Consider the following 19309-nt stretch of genomic DNA (forward strand, 5'->3'; position numbering starts at 1 on the left):
CCTAGGCAGCACTGGGAAGGGAGACCTCTAGGGAAAGTCGGGCTGCATCTTGTGTTGTTGGTGGACCAGTAGGTGGCGCCCTTCCCTCTAGATCAGTGTTTCCAAACCAGCGCCCCAGGATGGTGATCGAGGTGCTGTCCTTTGGATGAGGCATTAGAATGGGGTCTTGCCTGCTTGGTCATTAAAGACCCCGCTGCTCCCCTCCTAAGAGTAGGGATGTTAATCCTTGTGTCCACAGGACTCTCGCCAAAGAAATGGCTTCACCCAGTGAATTACTTCTCCAATTCATCTGCTGTGTGGCTGGTTTGCTTTTCAAACAAAGAACAGGAGGCATTTCTTTACATAAAGGGTTGTGAAAGTCTGGAACATCTGGAACAAGCCACTAGGCCATGCAGTTAAAGCTGAAACCCTTTCATGAAACAGCTGGAGGAGATCTTTGGACCACTTAACAACAAGCACTGACCAGGCTCGACGGCCCGAAAGCCCTCCTCCTGCCTGTGTTCTTACTGAACGGCTGCCATGTGTCGCCCAGGAAGGCTCTGCACTTCAGTGTGGGATGAGAGGGTCATGTCCTGTAAGTCTGGGGCTTTGGGGTGGGAAGAGTGAGATGAAATTCATTCAAAGTGAAAGAGGCTTCAGTCCTTCCAGCACTGTAGTGAGGATGAAAGAGAAACGGGTTTTCCTCATCCTGCAGTATCATCATCACCGGCCAGCATGTGCCCTGCTGGAGCCCCTGCCTGAACAACAGTGCTCTTTCAAATGACAGAGCAGCAATTTCAGCGTTTCGTCCAGCTCCTCTGCAGTCAGATCTCTTCACACACCAGTTCCAGGGGCAGCAGGACTGCTCCAGGCTGGCGCAGCGAGGCAGCGAGAGCTGCTGTCCGTCTGCAGGCGTGGCAATTCTGTGGCAGCATGGTCTCCCCTGAGCTTTGAAATCTGCGATAGCAGCCTGAAGAAGCAAAATAATTCAGTTACATTCCCAATCATTTTTCAGCTCTACAAAAAAAAAAGCATAGAGATAAAATCTGCTGTATGAAAAGAAATTTAAAGCCTGAGCCTAAAATGCATCTTATCTGCCTTTTGGTTTAATATCGGAATTTCATTTGCATTGATTTCCAGTTTTGCCATCTACTACATTTAAACAGTTTACAGGAAGGGGCAGTAATCATTCTGCATGTCCTGTGTGGAGGGCAGGGAGCCAACTGCTTCCTGAGTGTTTGAAGACTATAGTAGGTTTGGGTTTCTGGATGTATTGTTTGTCAAATGAGCAAAATGGGTTTGTTTCGTATACTGCATTTTCATATAATGTCCATTTTACTGTGCCGGTTTCAGGACAGCAGTAGTGCAGCAGATCCTGAGTGAATGCGCAGTTCAGTGTTTCTGTCATATGCATCACCCTCAGACAAGTTCTTTTCTTTGTGCATTCTTATGGAATTCTACCAAGTCCAAGTGTTTCTATGTGTTTTTTTATTTGTTCTCCTTCTGAGAGAAGTACACCAAGGTCTGAAACAATGCCTCATTTGTTACCTTTCTTGTGTTCAAGGGTGAGGCGTGACTCGTGAGGTAAACGTGGGTGTTCCTGTGGTGTGCCCAGGATTGGGTGAAATTATCACATCCTTTTATAAAGCCCGTCTGATCTAGGTGTGTCTGCTTGGTCATGTAGGCCCCTAGCCAGCATCAGAGCATCTTAACATACAGTACGAGCTCGGACCATAACTTGCACACAGTGTTCTGTGTACTTTGAAGATGAGGGATATGGCAGTGATATTATCATCCCTCAGAAATGCACTTTTCTCTGTGGCTGTAAGTGTAATTTCAAGCTGAAGAGGACTAACTGGGCCAAACAGTCAGACAGCCTTCTGGAGGGATGCTTAGGGGGTTTATCTTTTGTCCTGTTCTGATCCTCCTTTACTCCGAGAGGGATATAGGTGCTCACAGTCTTAAAAGACCATGTCAGCGAAGGGATTAGAGAGACTTCATGGAAAATTGAGCGTGAAGTCTAAGTAGCAAATTAAATTAAACTCAGACTCGGATAAAGTGAGCTGTTAAGAATTCTGTAATTTTATCAAAATGAGATTTATACACTTGAGAAGTAAATACAGCAGAATTATCTTTAATGAAGCCTTTGACTTCATCCCACAGATTGCTTGGGTCGTCGTTGCATTGGGTCACAGCTAAGAAAAGTCACATGAAAAGTCACATTGGGTCACATGAAAAATGAAAAGTGGAAAAACTCCTCAATTTACCCTGAAACTCTACCTGCAGCTACTCAGATTGCAATAGCTGAGCCTTCAAGCAACCTTGGTGTCAGGTACAGTACCACTGCCACGTTAGCGCGAGCAGTGGTTTGTTTTAGTTCGCTGAACCCACATGTTGGGCAAGACAGCAGAGAGAACAGGGCAAGACAGCACGCAGGGGCGCGGTGCCTTAGCGGAGCGAGAGCGCGCAGGGGCGCGGTGCCGTAGCGGAGCGAGAGCGCGCAGGGGCGCGGTGCCGTAGCGGAGCGAGAGCGCGCAGGGGCGTGGTGCTGTAGCGGAGCGAGAGCGCGCAGGGGCGTGGTGCTGTAGCGGAGCGAGAGCGCGCAGGGGCGTGGTGCTGTAGCGGAGCGAGAGCGCGCAGGGGCGTGGTGCTGGAGTAGGCTGGGGAGACGCAGAGCCGAGCACGTGGCAGTGGTCCAGTGGCGTGGTCTGAGGGTGTGGTCCATGAACATAGTCAGGTAAGTAGCCAGGCAGCTGATAGACTAGTAAAAGTACAGGGAAACAGAGTCCAGAGGAATAAACCAGTACACAGCACCAAGGGCAATCCCAGAGACGAAGCTTGGGTGAAGGTGGATCTAGGATCCAAAGCAAGCAGGGAACTAGGGGACGAGAGGACTTGGGTCTTACAGACAGTGACTGTACACCAGACCCCTGAGCAGTGTCGGAGCCATCCTTGAATCTTCTGCACCTCGGGATGTCAGCTGCCTGCAGGTGAAGCAGGTTTCCTGTCGGTTCAAGAGTGACAGGCGAATGGGTGCATGACTGGATCTGCAGCGCTGCAGGGGGACGAGCCGGCCGCCTTGACTTCCATCTGCGGCGTGTCATCTTCATGGCGCCATTCACGCTGTATCTGCTCCCAGGATAACAGCAAAGGCCGCAGGTTCCAGCAGGGCTTCTGGTCAACAGCTTAAAATATTCACATTTGCACGTGAATATCCCAAGACTTTCTATTACTATGTGAAGTGACTGGCACTTACAGACATTGTAATTGCTGTATACAGTGCCTTGCGAAAGTATTCGGCCCCCTTGAACTTTTCAACCTTTTGCCACATTTCAGGCTTCAAACATAAAGATATAAATTTTTTATTTTATGTGAAGAATCACCAACAAGTGGGACACAATTGTGAAGTGGAACGAAATCTATTGGATTTTTGAAACTTTTTTAACTAATAAAAAAATGAAAAGTGGGGCGTGCAAAATTATTCGGCCCCCTTGCGTTAATACTTTGTAGAGCCACCTTTTGCTGCGATTACTGCTGCAAGTCGCTTGGGGTATGTCTCTATCAGTTTTGCACATCGATAGACTTAAAATTCTTGCCCATTCTTCCTTGCAAAACAGCTCGAGCTCAGTGAGGTTGGATGGAGAGCGTTTGTGAACAGCAGTTTTCAGCTCTTTCCACAGATTCTCGATTGGATTCAGGTCTGGACTTTGACTTGGCCATTCAAACACCTGGATACGTTTATTTGTGAACCATTCCTTTGTAGATTTTGCTGTATGTTTGGGATCATTGTCTTGTTGGAAGATAAATCTCCGTCCCAGTTTCAGGTCTTTTGCAGACTCCAACAGGTTTTCATCCAGAATGGTCCTGTATTTGGCTGCATCCATCTTCCCCTCAATTTTAACCATCTTCCCTGTCCCTGCTGAAGAAAAGCAGGCCCAAACCATGATGCTGCCACCACCATGTTTGACAGTGGGGATGGTGTGTTGAGGGTGATGAGCTGTGTTGCTTTTACGCCAAACATATCGTTTTGCATTGTGGCCAAAAAGTTCGATTTTGGTTTCATCTGACCAGAGCACCTTCTTCCACATGTTTGGGGTGTCTCCCAGGTGGCTTGTGGCAAACTTTAGACGAGACTTTTTATGGATATCTTTGAGAAATGGCTTTCTTCTTGCCACTCTTCCATAAAGGCCAGATTTGTGCAGTGTAAGACTGATTGTTGTCCTATGGACAGACTCTCCCACCTCAGCTGTAGTTCTCTGCAGTTCATCCAGAGTGATCATGGGCCTCTTGGCTGCATCTCTGATCAGTCTTCTCCTTGTCTGAGCTGAAAGTTTAGAGGGACGGCCAGGTCTTGGTAGATTTGCAGTGGTCTGATACTCCTTCCATTTCAAGATGATCGCTTGCACAGTGCTCCTTGGGATGTTTGAAGCTTGGGAAATCTTTTTGTATCCAAATCCGGCTTTAAACTTCTCCACAACAGTATTACGGACCTGCCTGGTGTGTTCCTTGGTCTTCATGATGCTCTCTGCGCTTTCAACAGAACCTTGAGACTATCACAGAGCAGGTGCATTTATACAGAGACTTGATTACACACAGGTGGATTCTATTTATCACCATCAGTCATTTAGGACAACATTGGATCATTCAGAGATCCTCGCTGAACTTCTGGAGTGAGTTTGCTGCACTGAAAGTAAAGGGGCCGAATAATTTTGCACGCCCCACTTTTCATTTTTTTATTAGTTAAAAAAGTTTCAAAAATCCAATAGATTTCGTTCCACTTCACAATTGTGTCCCAATTGTTGGTGATTCTTCACATAAAATAAAAAATTTATATCTTTATGTTTGAAGCCTGAAATGTGGCAAAAGGTTGAAAAGTTCAAGGGGGCCGAATACTTTCGCAAGGCACTGTATAAACAGAAATCATTTTTACAAACCCATCTAAAAGTTAAGAGGACAGCCCCCAGTGTGACAGTCTAATGCAATCACACAGTAATTCCCCTGCCGTTGTGAGAGCTTCTGTGAGACCCTTACACCTGCCGCCGTTTGATCCCCAGTGAAGGCCGGCTGCCGCCAGCTGAAACGAGAGCATCTTTCTGTCGCGGGACCCTTCCTCCTGGCCTGAGAGGTGTGGGAAGCAGAGGGCCTTGCGGGCTGAGCCATGCGCAGCGAGACGCAGACCCTCAGGACCCCCCCAGCTGGCCGATTGAAGGGGGGGCTCAGCGCGTGAGGGAGCACTTAACCGCAGATCCCGGCGCAGCGAGTGGATGACGAAATGCTAATCTAATCGCTCGCCTCTGGGGCTCCAGCGACTTCGCGGACGGTACCCGCTGTGAATACGTGCTAGGAATGTGAGGGCGGCCGAAAGCCTGAGGACAGCTCGCGCGCCGCCTCTGCGCGGAAGGCTGTGACGATAATACAAGTTAATTACGCCCTTAAGCAGGAAATAAGATGACCGAGCAGCGGGAGAGACTGCCGACCTGCTGGAAGGACATCACCTCCGAGCTTTTCTGTGACTCTCAATGGTCACTTCGGCTAAATTGCTTTCTTAATGGGCTGAGTTTGCCCTCTTAATGGGAAGGAAGGCATTAAATGATCCCCCACCCTGACTGACTTTCTGTAGGAAAGGAGAGTCGGAGGGGGGTGGAGGCTTGTTCACAGGCTGCTGCAGCACTCAGACCCGGAGACAGGAGACAGGAGCTTGCCTCGCTGTCATGTTGACGTGCTTTTAGGTATTTGCTAGTATTCCCCAGACCAGGGGCTGGAATGAGATCATTAACGGGCAGATCTGTACGCGGTGTGAGTTAAGAGACGGACTGCTCCTTTACTGCGCCTGACACCCTTTGCCACAACATTTTCTTCTCTGTTTAATTAACAGAAACACTTGAGGTGATCAGGATTAAATTGCCAGTGGGGGCTGTAGAATGCCCATTGCAATCTTTGTGAAATTAAAAGAATCTTGTCTGCTTCTGCTGTAACCTACATTTTTCCTGTCTGAAGCTCCTGCAGCACAAGTCTCAGAGAAACATATTGCCACTGACAGACCGGAGATCTCCGGTTTGCACAAAAGCTGGCATCACCTCAGGCTCATTTATGGTTTGCCTAGAGTATTTCTAGAGTGATTGCAATTAGTGTTTAACTTTCCTGCTCTGGCAGATAAATACAGTGACAGATTTTTCTCCAGATTTGTGGATAATTTTAGTTGAAATTCAGGACTGGGCAATTGCTTCTCTGATTACTTGTAATGGTCGACAAGCATATATATACACTACATATTGCAGTGTTGTGTACTACACACGTAGCAAACACATAAGCCCTAAATTTGAAATGGGGAACATTAAGTCTGTAGCTGCAGAGGCTGCATACGGGAAAGACTAAAGGGGCTTGTTAGACCGTCATTCACAATTTTCAGACAATGTGGAGAAGCAGTTATAAAAGGCAAAGGGAATGTTAAGATGTAGAATATAAGTAACATACTAACTTAAACTCACAATTGCCTACCATGTGTATAATTAAATACTATGTATTTAATAGTGAAAACAGGAGGCATATCTTTACACAAAGGCTAGTATACAACAAGTAATCCAGCCAAGTGGTTGAATCTTGGTATCGTGCTCCTGTTTCATTCAGGAAATGGGTCAGCCGGTTACTTTAAATTTCCATTGTGCTGAGACACTTGTGGCATAGTGGTAAATCGTAGGTAGATATGAAAGCCAGTGCCAGGACCTCCTTGATCCTCTCATCCGTGAGAGATGATGATGGTGTGTGGTTCCTAGGACTGCCTCTTTCATCTTGCCAGTCCTTGGGGCTTGATTCCATCACTGCCGATGCAACAATTTTAAAGCCGGCTGTCACTCATTTATTATAGAAGCTACTGAATGTAGGATGATTTCACAAAGCAGCACTCCGCTGTGAAGTGCAAGGCTGTAGTTTAATGAGCACAACCAGGGGGTTGCATTCTTTCCAGGCTGCTGAATCACTTCCTAACTTGTTGCTGGGCAAGATACCTAAATAACCCTTAAGAATGTGAGAGCTTTGCACAGGGCCAAAAGTGAAAGTAATCACTTGGAGATGGTATGTAGGATGGATTTGTGCCCAGTGCTGTCGTTAAAGAGCTTCCAACCAGTTCAGCACTGCAGCTTCAGTCTTCTGGTGACTTTTCATTTGATTTTTTGGCCTTTGAGCTTGGGCTGTGGGCTTTTTTTCCTCAGTACTTAAGTGAGTAATTCCAGAACACGTCTGTGTGTCTGCAGGGATCTCCTGAGACTGTAGAGTGGGTGAGACTGACCCCCGTGTTGATGTGCTTCCCATGGTAACGCGCGCTGATTATGCATAACCTGACGTCCAGACCAAACATAACGTCCGGCCCTCTGGAGAAAGGGGACCGCATGCCTAGCTCCCTGCAGCAGACGTGACTTGCACTGCTCGCATTCCGCTTCGACAGGTTTGAGAAAATAGCTGATGTGAAGATAACGCTGAGGAAATGATGTGACAGAGTTTTAAGAGAGAACTTCCCTTGGGACTTTAACAGTGCGCTTTCTGAAAAGCGTTTTTTCCTTGTCATTAGTCCAAGAGGACCATTGACATTGGAGTTGTTCTGCTCTGAAGTCCTTCTCAAACTCATTTTCTTCCCACAAGCAGTTACAAAGGTGCCATGTCATTGTCCAGAATACGAGTCATTTTTTGAGCCACCTCCTTTTGCTCAGTTGTAGAGGACTAGGGGTCTCCCTGGCATGATCTTGTCAGCCAACGGACAGAAAAACACTGCTCTGTCTCGACAGATGTGACAGCAGTGATTCATCTTCCGCCCACTGATTAAACAACTTCACTTCTGTACTGTGTAGCCTTACCGTTCACTGTCATTGGCTCAAGCTAGTTTTCACATGTGCTGGGTAAATAGATAAAGTCATCTTAAACTGTGGAGAATGAATGGAGTTTAAGAGTAAAATCACATTAAAAAACTCCCAAGGTGCGCATGTCTCTGGGACAGAGCCCCTCCTCCCAGGGCTGTGTCTATGGGGCAAAGCCCCTCCTCTTAGCACAGGGGGGCATGTCTCTGGGACAGAGCACCCCCCAGCAGCACAGAGGGGCATGTCTCTGGGACAGAGCACCCCCCAGCAGCACAGAGGGGCATGTCTCTGGGACAGAGCACCCCCCAGCAGCACAGAGGGGCGTGTCTCTGGGACAGAGCACCCCCCAGCAGCACAGAGGGGCGTGTCTCTGGGACAGAGCACCCCCCAGCAGCACAGAGGGGCGTGTCTCTGGGACAGAGCAACCCCCTGCAGCACAGAGGGGCGTGTCTCTGGGACAGAGCAACCCCCTGCAGCACAGAGGGGCGTGTCTCTGGGACAGAGCACCCCCCAGCAGCACAGAGGGGCGTGTCTCTGGGACAGAGCACCCCCCAGCAGCACAGAGGGGCGTGTCTCTGGGACAGAGCACCCCCCAGCAGCACAGAGGGGCGTGTCTCTGGGACAGAGCACCCCCCAGCAGCACAGAGGGGCGTGTCTCTGGGACAGAGCACCCCCCAGCAGCACAGAGGGGCGTGTCTCTGGGACAGAGCACCCCCCAGCAGCACAGAGGGGCGTGTCTCTGGGAGTGAGCTCCTTCAGGGAGGGGTTCGGGGGGGTGTACTATAGCAGGGGATGCAGGTGCATCACTGAGCAGAGGATACCAGCATTGTGGATCCCGTTTTTTAACAATCCCATTATAAAAATCCCAAAGCTGTTATTGCTGCTGTTCCACAGGGATAGACATGTTGGAGCCTTACACAGGGATTTTTTTTTATCTTGGCGTAAAAAGAATGTGTGAATTTTTAATTGACAAGAGAATTGTAGTTCTGTGTTCTATCAGCCGTAGGTCCCTGGAGCCTTTATAATCATTCCTGTTGTACCAGAAATGCATCCACACATCCATTTCTCTCTGTGTGGCTTGCCATCGGAAGTACAAAAGTATGTACACATAAATAATTTCATGTGAAAGAAATTTTTTTTTTTTTCGTTCACTCTAAGAAATGCTGTAAAAACATTTGAGCGATGTGGATGACCTAGTGCGCTGTCTTATTTCAGCGTGCTGCTCTCCTCCCCCTGCTCTGCTGCTGTGTGTCTCCCAGGTGGGGCTGCCCTCCAGCGGGGTGTGAAGTGAGGAAGAGCTTGGGGATGCTTTGAGAGGAAGAGCTCCGTACCAATGCGGCCTCCACAGCCAGTCGCCCTGCAGGAGAGAGCCGTGCCGCAGGCCGCAGCACGCCCGGGCTCAGAGCTCCCTCAGGCCGGAACAGAGATTTGAGGGCGCAGCTGGGGCTCGTCCTTAAGCACGCTGTCAGTGCTCATGACACTGATCAGTGCTCAGAGGGGCCATGGACCCCCGAAGCCTCACAACGTGCTTTCCTTGCTCAGCAGGAACCAGTCATGCTGGGATTTCCATTCCTCATGATTAAAGATGGGTGCCACTCGTCCCTTTGCAGCACTAAACATTATATCACATTTATAAGGGAGGGGCAAGCGATGTACCTTGCTCTAATTCCTTCCTGAAGACTCCCAGGTCCCCTCAGCCTGCTTTCCAAATGAGTACCGGGGATTAATCCTTCTGTGGGTAACAGGCCGGCCGGAGCGTGATGCTGACCACATCACCTCCAGTGTCGGAGGGTTGAGAAAAATGGTGGCCCGTGCCCCCCATTCCCCATGGGCCTTTATGGCCTGAAAAGGGACCTGGCTACCTATATATTTATACTATATACTGTATTTGTATATATACTATATATGGCAGTGTTGTGTACAGGACAGCCTTGCTGAGAGTGAGAGAAATAGCAGTGCTGTAGTTAGCAAGTCACACTGTGAATCCTGTGCCCACGTTACACATTAAACACCCTAAACAAGTCTATTCTTTATTTGTTGGGCTACAAAACGCTCTTTGGATGACATGAACCATACATTTGTTCATCCTAATTGTAAGGCTGAGTTATAAGTCGTGGGGTGCGGTAGTTCCCTTTGTGCAGGCACGCAGACACCAGTTGTTGACCTTTCTGTAGTCGTCTTCACTGAGGAGACCAAAGCCCCTGTCTGCAGAGCTGCTCTGTGTGAACCGGAGACTTGATCAACAGGAAAGCTACGAGAGAGACTGATTTAATCAGCCTTTCAAGTCAAACAGGAAGAGGACTGTGGTATGCAAACAGAACCTTAACGAGTGCTCTGGAAGTGCTGGATCAAGCCCCCTTTTGAAAGGACTTAGGGATGGTGCTGTGACGGTGGTTTCTGGGTGTAGCCACAAGTGCTTTTGTACAGCTAACATGAAGAAATAACCCTTGCAGCCAAGGGGCACCCAGGGCCTTGTGAGTACAGTATGTAGCATGCTTATCTGAGGTCCAGGAGTTACAGGCACTTGTGCTCATACAGTAGCTCTCAGATAAAAAACAGCTCAGCAGGGCTGCCTGACTGACAGCAGTGGGGCAGCAGGAAGCTCAGTGAGCAGAGTCTGCAGCACCCTTTTTGAAATGCGCTTGGATCTGGGACAGTCCTGTCCACAGAGCACACGCCAAGAACAGGGGCTTGTCAGGAGTCCAGCAGCAGAGCATCGATCAGAAGCCCTGGTTCGAGGCCCCCGAGCGAGAAGAGGCCCGTGTGAGCGTGGGTCCGAGAGAGGAGGAGCACAGGCTCTCCCCGGTGCTGGTTCTGAATGGCGGTGGCTCGCGAGAGGAAGATAAGTGAATAAATCACAGACAAGTTGGACTGGCCAGATGGTTTCCTGTAGCTTTTTATTGAAATGGGGGATATAAGGCTGTTCATTCGGCTTCGCAATTTGTTTTCCCAGGGAGATTTTGGACATTTTTGATAAGAGATCACGAGGAAATAGGATTCTATCACTTGAGTACTTGACAATTCATACTGTTGTTTATACAATTGCTTCTCATCTAGACTCTTTAAGATTGAAATAACACTCTGAGCAGGAGCAGCTTTTTTCTCAGGGAAGCATAGTAAACAAGCGCAGATGTTTGATTTTAATTTTTTGTATCTCCTTTTAAGTTTCATACATATTCATGAAAGCAGGAGAGCTGGTTTTGATCTGTTTATGTTTGCTTTTCTGTAATTTCTTTCTTCTCGTTTCTGCCTCTCGGCTGTACAGCAAGAGGTTTCCTGTCCTTGAGCAATCGCAGGTCTGTGCCTCTCGCTCCTGGGTTCGGCGAGAGATGCCCTCCGGGTCTCTGGGAGACTATTCCTGAACCGTCACTTGAACTGATTGAATTGATTTCATGAGCAGTCGGTCAGAAGGGCTGCTGAGAGTACTGGAGTGTGGTGTAACTGTAACCACAGCATAGTGTAGCTTGGGTGGGAGTCAAGCTGGCTATTTAGAAATCTTTCATTCACATTCATCAGTGTCTTCCAAAACTAGAAGGTCAACAGTACAGGAGCAGCTCATATGAAGGGCTGCTTTACCTAGTTAAACCTAAATCAAATGTACTCATCATCTTCTGTTCCTCAGTATTAACATCAAGCACACAGACGTTAAGCTAAAAGATTTCCTTTTGTTCTGCAAAGTACCGATCAAGCAGGATTAAATGGCATCATAAACAGGTATATTTTCGGCAGCAGATCATCGCAGAATTGTGTTTGTGTGAATAAGGAAAAGGTCAGCTGGCTCAGGCTGCCAGAAGAGAATTTTATGCCAGCCTTTCTCAGGGATCTTCCCGATTCCCACTGCACACAGCTCCTCCGAACTCCACTGGCCCCGGACACGCAACTGAAAACAACGATGAAATGAGTATTATGAGGTGGCATTTTAGAACGCCCCTGTCATGTCATTGATCCTGTTATTTAAAGAGGTCAGCAAAATCACGCAAGGCAGACAGAAGTGAGCGATTCAAAACCTCATGGCAAATAAGTCTTCAAGCTCAAGGTTATTCAGTAACTACTGCTGAGAATAACACTGAGGGGATTTGTTTAGTTAATATCATGGGCTGCAGTGTGTCCTGGCGTACAGAGTAACCTGGAAATATCAATAACCTTGTAAAATCACAGTGCTTGTCCCTTTTTACATGCCCCACTGTATGTGTGATTCACCTGGCTTTAGCTAAAATGTGGAGATACAAAACGGATACAGAACAGCCATTCAGGGTGTAAACTTAACCCAGCAAGATGACAACTGGCTGTAAAACAAGTTCAGAGCATGAATTGCTTTGCATACATGACAAACAATCAGCCATTGTTCTCTGCAGAACTTCACTAGGCTTAGAGTACAAAATCTAATCAAGTACAGTACTTCAATAACTGTTGGGCCAGGACCGGTGATTAATATAGCCAATTAGAATTAGTAGTGTGGATTTACTCTTTCAGTGAAGGAAACAAATTATCTGTCAAGCTGTTCTGTAAGATATAATAAAAAATTATAAGTGCAATTATTGATAAAACCCATTTTAATGAAAAGTAATTAAGACAAGCTCTCTTTAAAGAGGCAGATTTCTATTATCTTTTTAGTTTGAATGGAGAGATTTTGCTGGCAAGCATGTATTCAGTAAAAATAAGTGCAGTGCCGTTTATCTTGGAGGATTGAGAGCACACTGTAAGAAGCACAAGGGTCACAAAGTGGCCATTCAGTTTGCCTTCATCATGTGGTTTCCAGTAGTTTGGTCAGATGGGAAATGTCTTGAGTCACTATTTTGGAGGCTCTGGTGGTTTTTTCTGTTACTTGCAAAATATTGTATGACAAAGTGTCTCCTGTTCTTAGTTCTAAATGTTTCTTTCACACCCCACGGTCAGTATGTGTGAGCTGATCTCATGGTCTTTGTGTTTTGAATGCCACAAGTCAATTCCTCCTAACATCTTCATTGTTTCTCAGCAAAGAAAACTCTCAGATACCTGGACAAATCCTGAATTAAAACTGATTTCTGGGGCTGAATAAACTACAGTTACCCTAGCATCTTTATCGCATTGTAACAGCACTCTGAAGCTACAGCACAGTATATGTTGAATTCTCTGTTTCTGTTCTCTGTACTGCATCACTAACTGTAAGTGCTCTGTAGCACATCATTCACACTCTGAATTCTGTCAGGAAGAAACAGTCAAAGACTGATAGCAAGAAGACTGCTGTTTAGTGCGTTGAAATGCCATTTCCTTAATTAGCAGGTCCTGCTTTAATCATTGTAATTCTTTGATAATCAAAACTTATCAAATACTAAATGTAATCCCTTGATTTTAAGTGAATGAACTATTTTCTTCTATTCATAAAAGGTGAAGGATGTTTTATTCATTGTTAGATAGTGTGGTATTGCTGTAGGAGGTGGCGTCCTTTGGAAGAGACATTAAACTGAGCTCCTGTCTGCTTGGTCATTAAAGCACACATTTTGAATGAGACTGGGTATTAAACTTGGTCTCCATTCTACTTCCCACTCTGGGATCGTTTTTAATCTGGACTTCAAACATTTGCCCTTAATTCAGTTGATGAAGCAGTTTCTCTCTCCTCCCTCTGGTCTTTGTGAAGTGGGGCTGCTGGTGCAGAATGGTCCCTGTGTGTCTCCCAGGTGGGGCTGCTGGTGCAGAATTACTTAATTATTATTTACATTAGCTGATAAATGATAACTACAGTATGTATTTGCAGCCCTCGGTGCATATATTGATTTCAACAAAATCAAACACTTCTGCCTTTGCTGGAAAACAAGAACTGGCTGGTGTCATGCAGTAAGAACTCACTGCTCCTTTTTTTGTGTGGTCAGATTTGTAGTTAGGAAATGCTGGAATGCTACTGTACTGTACATTATCACTGCAACACCAAAGATCATATCAGGAGCTTTTCAACCTGTGAGCCTGATTCTGCTCAGTGCATGAAGCATCAACACGCTCTCTGCTGCAAAGCTGCTTTGAACTGGCTCCGATGCCCAGGTTATCTGGGACAGGAGAACAACTGTGAAAGCAGCTCCTTTCCCGCATGAAAGGCTGGCAGCACCATCTGCAGCACAGTCTTCATGCCTCAGACAAGGAGGCCCTGCGTGCTGCTGAGCTAAAAATAGGCTCGCGCGCCGCACCTCTGGCACGGACTTTGAAATGAATCTCATTTTTTTGCCTTCTTCTTGATCACAGGAGTTGAAAGCGGCGGAGCGATGCCTCCCCACCGCGGCTGAGGGCTCGCGCCATGAGGAGCGCGGCGCTGATGAGCTCATCCCGCTGACACCTGGCAAGGGGACGCCCTCGACTTCCTTCTCCCAGCAGCTATGAGCTGTGAGGAGAAGAGCAGCACCATGTCTCAGAAGATGTCTTCCCCCTCACGGAGCAACAGCAGCTGCTCCTCCAAGCACGACAGTCGCCAGGTACAGTAGGAGTCCCGTTTGATTCATCCCCCTGATGGCAGCGGGCACTGATTTACTGAAAAGGTGACAGTGATCCTAGAAGCCGTTGTCATCCTGCTACGCGGTTGTTAAACACTATAGCTGGGAGTCTGTGCCACTTCACGAGTTCCTGCAAACATGGACTTTCTAGAGCTCACCCAGGCCTCTCAGAAAGACTGGGAATTCCTTCCCATCATGAGTCAGATTGGGTGTTGGATTGTCGGACTGTTACACCTGTTAATAAGCTTCTGAAACAGAGGGCAGCAACCCTGGTTCTGATGAACTGGTGAGTCTGCGGGGTTTCTAGGTCTCTTCAAACGCCAGCACCTGAAGAGCTGGCTGAAGCCGTTCAATTGGACCCAGTAAGTCAGTGATGAGCTGATTGACTTTTTTAGTTGAAATGAAAAGCTGCAGAGACCCACACAGGCCCCCCAGAACCAGGGCTGCCGGGCCAGACTCTAAACATGTGTTTAGAGTTAAACACTCGAAATGTCCTGGTGGTTCTGGCTTTGTCTTCGAACAGGAATAGACACGTCTGTCCTCTAGCTACTGCTATCTCTAAGCACAGGCAGTCAGTTCAAGGTCTGGGGAGCGAGAGTTTATCTTCTGGGGAGTCTTGTAGGGTCCCTGTACTCCAGAGCACAATTTTACATGTGAAATGGTCATTAGCGGCGAAGGTTTCAATGGAGGGTGTGGAATTTAGGAAGGCATCAGCTTTATCATTGAAAGCCAGGCTTGTATGAAGACTGCCTTATCAAGATTATCACCCATTAGTATCAGAGAGCAGTCTTGGTTCTATTGCAGTGAAAAAAAAGCAAAAGCTTTATCATCCCTTATTTAGTGCCTAAAGCAACAAGAATTTTGTATAGCAGTTTAATTTCTGGAAGGTTTGTGTCTTGTGAACAGTCCCAGTCTTTCCACTGGCGGTGCTGATCTGAACGTGTTGACAAGTCCCTTCCTTGATTGCTTTCAGGGCTTTCACTCTGATCAGCAGTATTTGGAGATGCTCTGTTTCTAGGAAGCTGTCGTGTGACTCTATTAGCATGTTTATTACAACACGAGCAGGATGTCACGACTCCCAGGTGTCAGCTGAGATATCAGGGGTCTGTACGTTTGGTTGTTCTCCAGTGTCCAGTTTGTTCAAGAGGCAGAGGTTTAACAATCCAGACCTAGCAATTTTCTTCTGGGGGGTAGGGGTGTAAAATCATCAAGATAGTATCAGTCGTATAGTATAAATAGTTTTTGGATCATATAAACAGTGTGCAATTGACACTATTTGTTACAATGATAAAATCCAGCCATTGGTATTTCTTCCTAACTGTGGAGCAAAGGCATGTTGTTGGAACAGCTGTAGACGAGCGAGAAGGTCTGAGCCCGGTGCAGGTTGCTGGGAGAGTCTGAGAGGAGCGAGGCAGCAGGGGGCTCGGTAGTTCCAGACGGAGGTCGAGGTCCGATTAGAGAGACGGTCAATTCCAAAAAGGGGCGAGATGAGAGGGTAGTCAAAAGGTCCGACTCTAGAAAGGTCTGTATTTCGGTAGCCAGAGGTTCGAGGACGTAGAAAGCTCAGGTGGAGGATAGATTTCTAATGCAGAGCGATGTCACCGGCTGAGCTGAGGGTTTGAATAGTGAAGGAGGTGTGTGAGTGTGTTAGGGAAAGTGGGTAATGAGGGGTTAATTAGGACCAGCTGCAGCCGTAACAGCAGCAGGTCTTTTTGTGTTACAATCGCTTTCGGTGGGGTCTTTTTGGGGTCTCTGACCCAGGACCACAAGGGGGAAGAGCTGCTTCGGTTGTGCCGCCTGGACAGCCCTTCACTGGACAGAGCTCCAGTTGACTGCAGCGGTCAGCTGGGCACCAGGAAGCAGAGTGACCTTCCCTGGTCATACTCGGTGACCTGCATATCCGACCTTAATTCCCTAATCTAATCAGTCCATCGGGATTAAAGATGATTACTATAAAATGGAAAGCATTCCTCTGTTTATATATGACCATCCCCATCCCCTTGCAGTGGTGTGAACAAGATGCATCCAGATTTACACAAGCAAGTATCGCGTGCGAAACAATGCCAACGCAACGTGCACTAGCCAGTGTGAAACACAGGAAGCGATATCAGATGGAAAGCTTTATCTGTGTGTGTCGTGTTCACGATTTCTGATTGCTGAGGGTCAGAATCCAGAGGGCCGTGGCAGGCAGGCGCATTTGAGATTTACAGCTGGATCTGTGATCTACTGTAAGTGCATGCTGTTGGATAACTAGATTTACATAGCGCCCCTGTAGGACCTCAACATCAGAGGAATTCGTCCTTGAAACAGCTAACAGCCGCTGGGGTGTTTCACCAGCTCTGACCTCATATTAGAAAATGTTTGACATCTGTAGGCAGAGCTGTTGTTTTCCTCCTGCCTACAGGATGATATTTTTGTGGAGAGACCCATATTTCCCCCTTGGACGTCCCCTGCCGCTCGTGCAATGTGAACTGTTTTAAGTCCCCCCACCCCCGCCAGTAATCGCCGGCACTCTGTCCCAGTTCTGGTCCTGGTGGAGCACAAGGCAGCAGCTCTGTGTTCAGAGCAGAGGAGTGGGATCCTGCGTGACAGAGGGATCTATGATTAATAAAGTAAATGCAAATGAATGAATTCATCTGAGGTCATTTAATAGCAGACATATTAGCACCAAGTAAAAGTCTTTTGTGTTTGTAGCACTATTGAAGGATTTTCTCTCATGAAAATAATACTATGAACTGTAGCAAATTATTTTAGATTGCATCAGTTTTTTCGTGGAAGAACTTACAACAAGCTTATCATTTGCAAATTTACAGAAACGCAAGAAGGTTACAAATGAGAGGGATCCCTTTGATCAATAATGCTCATTTCAGTTCCTAGTGGTTTATTGATCCGGAGATCTCATCCAGCTGCTTCTTGAAAGCTCCCAGGGAGCCAGCTGCAAAAACAAGACCTGGCAGCATGCTCCAGCCCCCCCCCACCCTTAGCGTAAGGAGGTTATCAGTCCACGGGCAAGTGTGTGATGAGAGCTGGCAGCTGCCTGTGGATCGATGATTGACCTCAGTTGTTCACCAGGTTATGACTTGTTTACAACAGGGACTAAATGAAAAATCCCTCCTTCTGGACCAACTGTTGTTGTTTCAGCTGGATCTGCTATTGAAGCAGTAGACATTGAGGGCGGAGTAAACTGAGTGAACTGAAGCTGCTTCTTGAGGAAATAGGTCTGCACTCCTCGTGAGAGGGCTGTGTGAGGGCCAGGGGCCCTTGGGTGCCTCTGTGAGATGCTGCAGGGCTGTGTGAGGGTCAGGGGCCCTGGGGTGCCTCTGTGAAATGCTGCAGGGCTGTGTGAGGGCCAGGGGGCCCTGGGGTGCCTCTGTGAGACGCTGCAGGGCTGTGTGAGGGTCAGGGGGCCCTGGGGGGCCTCTGTGAGACGCTGCAGGGCTGTGTGAGGGCCAGGGGCCCTGGGGTGGCCCTGTGAGACGCTGCAGGGCTGTGTGAGGGCCAGGGGCCCTGGGGTGCCTCTGTGAAACGCTGCAGGGCTGTGTGAGGGCCAGGGGCCCTGGGGTGCCTCTGTGAGACGCTGCAGGGCTGTGTGAGGGCCAGGGGCCCTGGGGTGCCTCTGTGAGACGCTGCAGGGCTGTGTGTGAGGGTCAGGGGGCCCTGGGGTGCCTCTGTGAGACGCTGCAGGGCTGTGTGAGGGTCAGGGGGCCCTGGGGTGCCTCTGTGAGACGCTGCAGGGCTGTGTGAGGGCCAGGGGCCCTGGGGTGCCTCTGTGAGACGCTGCAGGGCTGTGTGAGGGCCAGGGGCCCTGGGGTGCCTCTGTGTCTGTGAGACGCTGCAGGGCTGTGTGAGGGCCAGGGGCCCTGGGGTGCCTCTGTGAGACGCTGCAGGGCTGTGTGAGGGCCAGGGGCCCTGGGGTGCCTCTGTGAGACGCTGCAGGTCTGTGTGAGGGCCAGGGGCCCTGGGGTGCCTCTGTGAGACGCTGCAGGGCTGTGTGAGGGCCAGGGGCCCTGGGGTGCCTCTGTGTCTGTGAGACGCTGCAGGGCTGTGTGAGGGCCAGGGGCCCTGGGGTGCCTCTGTGAGACGCTGCAGGGCTGTGTGTGAGGGTCAGGGGGCCCTGGGGTGCCTCTGTGAGAAGCTGCAGGGCTGTGTGAGGGCCAGGGGGCCCTGGGGTGCCTCTGTGAGACGCTGCAGGGCTGTGTGAGGGCCAGGGGGCCCTGGGGTGCCTCTGTGAGACGCTGCAGGGCCAGGGGGCCAGAGGACAAGGTGAACAGCGGGAGGCGTGAGGTGCGGGGAGGAGCTCCAGTCGGCCTGTCAGAAAGTCGCTGGCCCTGGGAGCAGCACTAGTCTAGTCCGTGAGCCTGTGTGGTCTGCCCATGGTTGAGTACTTCATTTTCCTGTCTTCTTCGTTCCTGCTGGGGGATTCAAGCTGGAGCTCATTTTCAGCACTCTTAACCTATTTGGACATTAAACACGCAAGGGTGATTTTTCCCTCTTTAGTTAATATATTTATATCAGAAACGTAATTTAAGTTTTAAAACTTAATTTAATTAAAAAGTTCTAAAACGTCATTTAACTTAATTTAAGGCGTTTTTAAATTTGTGACTTTGATCTGTGCTTTGATCTCAGAATTCATGGGGTTCGAAATACATTTTCAGATTATCATAGATATTTTAGAATATCAGATTTTCTGTTTTGATGCAGCACTATAAAATATTTAAGGTTGTTTTGCTTTTTGTTTAAATCAGCAAATGTCTTTGAAAATGTTACTTCTTTGACATTTCGTGACATTTCGTTCTCTCTTGACAAAGCTTTCACTGCAAGATAATTTTTTAAAGAAATAAAAAAAAGTCTTCAGTCCAAGCCTTTCAGTTTTGGGAGGGAAAACATCATTCATTTCGAAGTCTCCCACCGAGACCGCAGTCTGGAGTCTAGTGCAGTCAGTGCTCTGTAGTTTGGGTGGGTACTGTAGGTGGATGTTTTGTGATCGCTGATCGGAACAGCTTCAGGAGGGGCGACCCCAAGCGA

At 48.2% G+C, this 19309-nt stretch overlaps 1 protein-coding gene across 1 annotated transcript in view; it reads left to right on the forward strand.

Moving 5' to 3' along the window:
* The window catches only part of LOC102683670 (oxysterol-binding protein-related protein 3), a 58812-nt gene that overhangs the window by 9001 nt on the left and 30502 nt on the right, over nucleotides 1–19309 (forward strand). The window contains exon 2 of the mRNA XM_069194711.1: nucleotides 14040–14266. Coding sequence (XP_069050812.1) covers nucleotides 14171–14266 — 96 coding nt within the window. The 5' untranslated portion in view covers nucleotides 14040–14170. The remainder of the gene's footprint in view (nucleotides 1–14039; nucleotides 14267–19309) is intronic.

This window comes from Lepisosteus oculatus, chromosome 10 (assembly GCF_040954835.1).
Source record: "Lepisosteus oculatus isolate fLepOcu1 chromosome 10, fLepOcu1.hap2, whole genome shotgun sequence".
Taxonomy (NCBI): Eukaryota; Metazoa; Chordata; class Actinopteri; order Semionotiformes; family Lepisosteidae; genus Lepisosteus; species Lepisosteus oculatus.